At 38.9% G+C, this 8,973-nt stretch overlaps 1 protein-coding gene across 4 annotated transcripts in view; it reads right to left on the bottom strand.

Moving 5' to 3' along the window:
- Positions 1 to 8,973, bottom strand: part of mak (male germ cell-associated kinase) — an 89,150-nt gene that overhangs the window by 76,715 nt on the left and 3,462 nt on the right. For 2 of the 4 annotated variants that reach the window (XM_016234596.1, XM_016234598.1), the window contains exons 3-4: positions 5,673 to 5,727; positions 4,099 to 4,220 (exon numbers count right to left, since the gene is read on the bottom strand). In XM_016234596.1, coding sequence (XP_016090082.1) covers positions 4,099 to 4,220; positions 5,673 to 5,727 — 177 coding nt within the window. Of the gene's footprint in view, positions 1 to 3,632; positions 3,713 to 4,098; positions 4,221 to 5,672; positions 5,728 to 8,973 lie in introns of those variants that run through there. The other 2 variants (XM_016234597.1, XM_016234599.1) reach the window with 2 other exon arrangements.

Genomic DNA, 8,973 nt, shown 5'->3' with positions numbered 1-8,973 from the left:
TGAGGGGAACAGGGTCACATCACAGGAGAGTGAACTGCCTGTCAGAAATCATAGCACGTCAGCTGTCTTAACCGCGGCTTGTGTACTGCATCATCACTGTGTCTGTCACGCTACTCTGTTGCCCCTTTGGGCTTGAACTGATGGTAAAACTAACGACATTATTAACTGTTTGATATTTACTTTGAAAGCTGAAGCTCGTGATTATGGTAAGGGGCATTACATTTCTGACGCGTGCTTGTGGTGTTTGGCCAATCACAATGCACTGGGTCAGCTGGCCAATCAGAGCAGACTGCGCTTGTCAAAGGAGGGGGCTTTGTTGAAAACTACGTGTTTTACAGAGGCGGAGCATAGAGGACCTACAATAATGTACAGTATTTGAAAAATAATGTGTTTTTTGAACATTAAAGTATGTCAACATATTCTGTTACACCAAATACACAAAATAATGATATTTAAAATAGCATCATATGACCCCTTTAAGGCAAGTATTGATCAACAGGTAAGTATGTTGAACCAAAACTGTTAAAGGTAAGTCATTTCTTGATAATTAAAGTGTTATATGGCCCACTGAATCATACTCAGACTTAATGCTGACAACAATGAAACCACTTGAGAGAGAACTGTTAGGAGATTTATTTCTTAGCATAAAAGAGGACAGTGGTACAAGAGGAATACCAAATTATTGTTTTAAGTGTGAAAATATAGCAAAAGTAACACAGAAATTCAAAAACAATGGACTTGTGAAAAGGCCCCTGAAATAATCAGGTCTTCACTTTAAGCTTCCATTTAGTAATGAGTGAGTTTTTGCTTGAAAAAGAGCAGGAGAAACAGGTGAAAGTGTCTCAGAGCCGGCAAAAGCTGTGAAAAGAATGACACTTTATCTCACAGAGTATATCTTACAGATATTCATGGCACGTATTTCTCTGTTTTTATTAAGAATATGTTTAATACATTTAAATGTTGCCATCTTTCTATGAATTATATTAGTGATCATTAAGAAAATACATTTTTATATTTAATCAGAGGGGGTGTACTCATTTATGCTGAGCACTGTATGTATTCTAAAACATAACAAGGATACTGGATGATTTTTAGCAATAAAATTGTGTATGGCATAAATGGCATTTATAGTCCATATCTCATATTTTCTTAATGTCTTGTACGTTTAACAGTGTTGGTGTCACATGGATGGGAATATGCATGGAAATTATATGCAGATGAGGTTATGCATAGTAAAACTAGGTGTTGTAAGCTCCATATATGGTGATTTCGAGGAGGAGACGGGGTGGAGATGCACGTACGCACAATCTTCCCCTGACGGGTTTATAAAGGGATTTTTGCGCAGGTTCTGGCATACGCATGGTTTTACAAATCTGTAACGCAGGGGGCTGTCCTTCGGCCGACGGGTGGAGGCAACAGCTGCCTGCTAGGCTCTCTAGGCTGCAGGATGTGACAAATTGCCTCAGTCTGCTTCTGTGCAGCCAAGAACTGCTGGGCAAAGGAGTTAGCAGGACGGTTTCTGGCAGTAAAAGGTGCCGTCCACGACCTGGTAAGCTCTTCATGCACATCTGGGAAGAAAGGCACCAGGGCAGGGCGCTGAGAACCAGCACGGGCCACCCCGAGAAACCAATCGTCCAACCTCGAGGGCTCGGGACTCGGTGGAGATCTTCACTCAAGCCCTACCCTCTCGGCAGCCCAGAAAAGCATTGCCGTCATTTCTGGATCCGATTCATGGATGCATGGATATTTCAGTTTTTCTTTTTTAATAAATCTGCAAAAATGTCAACAATTCTGTGTTTTTCTGTCAATATTGGGTGCTGTGTGTACATTAATGAGGAAAAAAAAATTAACTTAAATGATTTTAGCAAATGGCTGCAATATAACAAAGAGTGAAAAATTTAAGGGGGTCTGAATACTTTCCGTACCCACTGTATATCAAGACACAATGTTGTCTTTACAAAGACACAACGTCGAGTTGGTACAGACACAACGTCGTCTTTAAAAAGACACGCCACCCCACCCGTGAATGCTCTTTTAGGGAAAAGTGCTCTTTTAATGGGCAGAAGCGCACAGGGGAAAATGGCCACCTGCAACACAAACAGGGGGTAGTGCAGTCTGATGTGTGCAACCCACTCGACAAAGGAAGACGACCGCCGGTGTAGCGCTGTCCCACCAGCACAAAGATGCTCCCAAGAGCACGCTGAAATTGAGTTTTCCCTCAAAGACTTGGTGAAGGAGCAGTACGAAGTGATATCGCTCTGCTCCGAAGCGAAAAGCTGAGTATGCGTTGCACCTGCTGCCTATTTATACTCGTGCTGCGATCAGCGGCAGCTGGATACAATCATCGCATGCCAATATGGCTACCCCCTGCATTGGCTTGTTTAGTTTACACTCAAAGTAGATTGGTCTCTCTAGCAAGATCCTCAATTTTGTCGATCATCGACGTGACGTCTCCGTGACCGACTGAAAGGGAACATGGGTTGGAGCTCTTAATTTTGAACTCTCAAAGTGCATTAGATAGAATAATTTTACTTTAAAATTTACAAAACTTTAATTTTTGCCCAATTCTTCATTTGTTCTTTTTTTTTTTTACATTTCATAATAAATATTCTATCGTGGACTTCATATCGCAATATTATCGTATCGTGATAATTTGATATTGTTACATCCCTAGTAAATAAACAACCATGACATTTAATATTTTGGCTTTCTTCTTAATTTTTGTATTTCTTTCACCAGAAGAAAAAATTGTAATCAAAAACAATTTGTAAAATGTGGTAAAATCTGTCAAAAGGTTGTTGCCAAAAGAATGTGAGGAGCACCTGCTTCTCCTCATATCTTAATAAATAAAATAATAAATAATGTTGATAAATATCAACAGTAAGGCTAATTCACACTCCACCAACAGCACCAATCAACAGCAAAAATCACCAGATTAAAGTATGTCACTTATCAGATATTCCATGACCCAATGAATGGCCACTGAACATGTTCGCCAAAAACAAGTGCCGACCAGCAACAGGTGCCAACAAGGACACTGATTAACACACTGATCTGACAAAAGTGTCCATTGCCATTGATTAGCTTTTGTCGGTGCAAGGTGAAATAGCCTTTAGAAAGGAGTAACTGAAATGTATCTTTAATAAGATCCCTGATCATTTTGGTTTAGTCTTACCTGTTTGAGTAACTGACTGATGGGGCAATTAAAAAAACTACACAGAAGGCAACAGTGTTGACATCTTGCAAATAAGTGCTGTTACCCATTTCACATGGCAAGATGATAGCCTACCATAAGGCACTGACATGGAAGGCTTTAAGGCACTAACATTATCAGTGAACTTCAGAGGGGAAAAATATTTTAAGAAACATGATATGACCCCTTTAACTGCTTATATTACAATGGGTCAGAAGGGAAGTCATGGGTATTTTAGGTTTTATGGGATTTATGGCATTTTGGCAGCAGCTGAGATACTCACACATCCTGTCACCAAACAGATACAAGAACAACTAAGTCTTCAGCAGAAACAGTCGCAAGATTCAGTCTGTAGTTAAGGTCCTCAGACATCTGATACTGCACTCAGACTTAGTTGTTCTAGTTTGTTGGGCACAAATATGATGGCCCTGTGACCTACCATGCTTATGAATAAATGATAGTCCCTGCCATATCTGAAAGCTTATATTCCTGATGACTGACTCTGGAAACAATTTGGTTCTGGAGACAGAGAATCAGCAAAGCTGTCAAAAAGTGCCGTCCATCAAGCACAGTGACAACCATTTCAAAATGTTTTGACCCAGGTTAAGTTTGACTTCAAGGGATAGTTGGACATGGAAAAAAAATTAAATTCTGTTATCATTTAATCACCATCAAGTTGTTATTTTGATCAATTAAAAAGTTTCTGGTCACCATTGACTTCCATAGTATTTTTTCCATACTACAGATTTCAATCCAGGACTGTTAGTTAGGGCCAGGAACTGGTTACCCACATTTTTTAAAATCACTTTTTTTATGTTCAACAGAAGAAAGAAACTCAAAGATCTGGAATAGTATATGGCAGTAATAATAGTAAATGGCAGATGGAATATGGAATCTCTTCATACCTGTCTTTCATGAGCTGGTAGAGGTTTTCTTTCATGTATTCAAAGACAAAGTACAAGTGATCATTCTCTCGTATCACCTCCTTTAACTTCACCACATTAGCATGATTCAGTTTCTTCAGTGACTGCAACATAGAAATGAAGAATACCAGCAGAAACACTATGAACCCCCAGATTTTACAGTTGTGTCTGTGTCCGTTTATACTGTGTCTTAACCAGGTGCGACAACAATATTTGACTCACAAAACATTTTATTTCTGCAACATCATGGCTAAGGACAAGAATAAAAAAAATTACCCAATAACAATGATAATCTCAGGTACTGATTATGTGCTTTGTATAATCTTAATGGACAATGGATAATATATATAATTTAAGGAAAGTAGAACGGCCAAACTGTGAACTCTGTGTGAACAAACAAGTGTAATCCATGACAAAGACAGTATCTGTAAATATGTACATATTTTTAAAGGGGTCATCAGATGGCCATTTTTTTTCAAATTGATATACTTTAGGGTCTTAAAGAAAAGTCTATAACATACTTTGGTTAAAATTTCTCAATGGTAGTGTAAAACAACACCCTTTTTACCTTGTCAAAAACAGCTCTGTTCACAGTGACCCGTTTCAGTGCATGTCCCTTTAAATACTAATGAGCTCTGCTCACCCCGTCCCTTTTCCGTGGGGTGACGAGCCGTTCTCATGAGACTGTAAACTTTAGCTACATTCCTCATGGAACTTGCGAACTAGCACATTATTAGGAAAGGCAATTTGCAAAGATTCATAAAAAAAACCTTATATTCACTTCTTCTGGAGGTGAAGCTGGATCACAAATGATTCACGTGAACATACTGTAGATGCATTTAGGTAGATCGGGGGCGCATTCCCTTCAAAAACAAAAGTAATCCTCTGTGTCTTCAGCGGCTCAGATGTCTGGAATAAATGACGACTGATATGTTCATTATTACATCCAACAACAAAACACCTCAATTGCTAAGGAGACATTCTTGTCTACACCTGCTCCTGCATTGAAACAATGGTGGACTGTTGACAGCTCCCTCAGGGTGGGTCTGTGATAAAACGCCGGTGTCAATCAACAATCGTGGGAGGGGCCTGTGCAGAACTACGTCAGTCTACCAAGAATCTATGAACAGCTTGATCTGAGAAAGGGGTTATTATATATGGAGATTTAAAAAAAAAACAGAAAACAATGGGTGGATTTTTATCATTATAGGGTGGTTGCGTACACACACTGCCAAGACACATTTCAGTTCAAACAACACGTAAAAGTGAATTTTGCATCCGATGAACCCTTTAATAATGGTCAAATCTGTATTAATTTGACTATTTAATTACCCATTTTATTGCCAGACAGTGCTTGCCTGCTCACAGGCTCTTCTGGCTACAATTTGTCACTGATTTTGTTGTATCTTATAGCCTTATCACAGATGGTGTGGACAGAGAAACTGCTTGTCGTATTGTGTCTGGTTAGGTCACAGTGTAAATCCTAAATGTCTGATAACAATTTTTAGTTTTTAAGTGATTAATGAAGGCTTCTTATGTGTCCTCTGAGATCATACCTTGACCTCTCTCAGATTCATGCACTCCTCCCAGGAGTAGAACTTCCTCTTCATTCTGTGAAAAAAACAATGACCAATATATCTCCATGGTTTCATTACCAACAAACTGACCAGGTAAACTCTCCAGCAGCTGATATACAGGACTCAATGAGACCTGAGACTGAAAGTCCACATGGAATTATGTAAGAGAGCAGAGCTGATACTGAGGCAGGCTTGGCCACTTTCACTGCTTTCGCCATCACACAGCTATCAATTTGCATAGTGACCGCCTGTTCCTGCACAGTTACTACACGTAAGAGGGGCATTTATAATTTACACCACCAGCCCCCATTCACTGAGCAGACCTGTCTTGGGAGAATTTGCACTTCCCATACGAATCCCATAGGAAAGTATGTATGAGGCAGGTTTGTTCTGACCCTCACTATAAAGAGATCACAAAAGAATGCAATATAATGTATAGATACATACTGGAACTGGTCTGCACAGATGCGGTTTTGGTTTGTTTGTATCAGATTTTTCTAATGTCAAGGGTTTGAGTAATACTAAAATGAGTGAAGTCAACAAGGAAGTGACTTAAACTGTAATTCATCAACTGGCCGCTTGCATCAACAGGCTGGCTGCAAAAGGGAGTCAATCCCATAGACTCCCCATGTTAAAATGCCCAACTTTACAGCAGAAAAAAACATGTTACCAGCCTGGTTCAAAAAATCATTTCGGTCTATATAGCTAATTTTGCCCTTCATGACAACTGTGAGGGGGGTGAATTTTTTTTTATAACTCATCCGTTTAAATTATATTAAGCCTTAAAGTTCTGCATAATTAACTTAAGTTCTGTCACCACCGTCGGGCGTGGTTTCAGCAACCTGCTCCCGCCTCTTTGCCCATTTTCGATTATCCGGGAGTGATGCACTGCCAAGATGGCGGAGCGCCCACTTTGAGCTTCAAAAACGCTCTTCGGAAATCTACGGGTGACGTCACAGACACTAAGTCCATGTTTTTATACAGTATATGGGTAGAACATACAAACCGAAGAGGCTGATTAATATTAGGCACTTCAGGAAGAAAAACACAGGCAGTTACAGTAAACCACCACAGACATGGTTTTCATTACTAAACTGAGTAAGAGTCTTCTTTGTCTGAAAGGCAATCAGTTTCTGTCTCTTCAGAATAGGTGTAAATCTAGTATATTCTTAAAGTTGATCACATTTTCTTTGCACAATCTGATTTCTAAGTGAAAAGGAATTTTCAATGAGGAAAAGAATGTTTAACATTAGCAATTTATCAGATGTGAGGAAGTGAGGGCATTTGAGGTGTCAGTTTACACCTGGTCATTTCATGCGTTTTCGCTGATCGGATATCTATATCATCTAAAAAAATGTGTCGTCGCAAAACGGATATAGATCCGATCTTCAATTCCTGCGCTATATTTAAATTTAACAGAGTTCACGTCAACGAAATCAAAAGATAAGAGCTGCATTTTATTAATTATCAGCTCATTTCAAGATCAAAGCCCGCAATAGGAGAGCGCGCGGCATAAGCACTGGAAAGATAGGTTAGTCACACTACTTTTAACGTCTGCGTCGTACTTTCAGTTTCAGATTTGCGCGTCGGCTTGCTGTAGAGATGCTCAGTTACTCGTCCGCGGCAAAGCGTGCTGCATTAGCGCTGTCATATCTGACTATAATGTCATATAGCCTATAACACGCTCTCACACGTTTATTATTTTAACGTTTTGGGAGGAGTAAAGTTTGCATATGTGGTTGAAACAACCAGATGCATTTACACTTGTCCAGTTTCGTCTGGAATGCGGACCAGACCACCCCCTGAAATGGTTTGAGCGATCGGATTTATATCCGTCTCGAATGAGTTTCGGAGGGCATTAACACCTGGCCTTTTCACGATCGGATAGCTATCCGATCAGAAAAAAACGCATGACGTGACCAGCCCACACTTTGCGTGAAACTGTTCTTACGCACTCATTACGCACACATCTGTGCATACGCACTGTTGATAAATGAGGGCCCGGGTGTAAATGCCCTTCGAAATGCTTTTGTGGCTCAAACCACTTCTGGAGGTGGTCTGGGATGCAGTCCAGACGAAACTGGACAAGTGTAAATGCATTTGGTTGTTGAAACCACATATGGAAATTTTACTCCTCCCAAAATGTTAAAAAAAATTAACGCATGTGAAAGTGTGTTATAGGCTCTATGGAATAGTTGAGTATCTCTTTAGCAAGCAGATGCGCAAATTAGCTTATGATGAATAAAATGCAGCCCATATCTGTTGCTTTCCTTGACGTTAAATTTGCATATAGCGTGGGAATTGAAGATCGGATTTATATCAGTTTCTCGGAGACACATTTATGTGGCCAAGTGGAACCATTTTAACAAATCAGATAGCTATCCGATCAGAAAAAAACGCATGACGTGACCAGGTGTAAACAGGCCCTAAGAATAAAAATATGTTTTAGTGGCTGAGGAAGTTATTACATTTTGATAAAAGTTTCAAATTCTATTTTGAATAACATGCAACAGTGAATGCTTTATAAATTAATGTAGCCATTTTTTTTTACCTTAAATACAACATATGCAGCATTATCTGCTCAATGCATTAAGATATGTCCAAATCCAATTGCATAACATCTTGTCTACTAAATGCCTTAATCTGGTGGATTTTTGAAGGCAACTTCATTACCTATGATATCCAACAACCATGTGCATGCAGTTTGGTGGCTGATGAAGCCGTTTAAAATAGTAATTAATCTGACTTTAATCTGACTAAAGACTGCATTATTATTTGAATTGACAAGCATTCTAAAGAATTTGCGCAATATCATCAGATATTCAGGGCTCTACGGATACTTTTCTTTTTAGGAGCGCTTGTGCTCCTAATTTAAAACATTTAGGAGCACGGTCAAAAATTTAGAAGCACCTTCTAATCAGTAATCAAAAATTCTGATAAAAAAATTAACCTTCCCATTACGAGGTGATAGTTGACTCCTTAAAGTGATTTATAGGGAATTTTGTTTTTACCTTTGTAATGGCATTTTTCGAACTTTATTAAAAGCATGTCACCTTTTATGTCAAAATCAAAAAATATATATTTATAAGCTTTTTAACATTTCTAATTAAAACAACAGAATAAAAACAAGTAGAATAAGAATTTTAAGAAATAAATTTGTGCTACAGAGATGGCACAGAAGAACACACAAGTGGCTTTTCAGACGTTTAATGAGGCTCAGAAGTCGCATGAGTGCAATTAAATTCATAAATTCATGTTGAGGTTAATGTTTTAAATATAA

Source organism: Sinocyclocheilus grahami, unplaced genomic scaffold, assembly GCF_001515645.1.
Source record: "Sinocyclocheilus grahami isolate Dianchi unplaced genomic scaffold, SAMN03320097.WGS_v1.1 scaffold455.1, whole genome shotgun sequence".
Classification (NCBI taxonomy): domain Eukaryota; kingdom Metazoa; phylum Chordata; class Actinopteri; order Cypriniformes; family Cyprinidae; genus Sinocyclocheilus; species Sinocyclocheilus grahami.
This window is presented reverse-complemented; position numbering and strand designations above follow the sequence as displayed.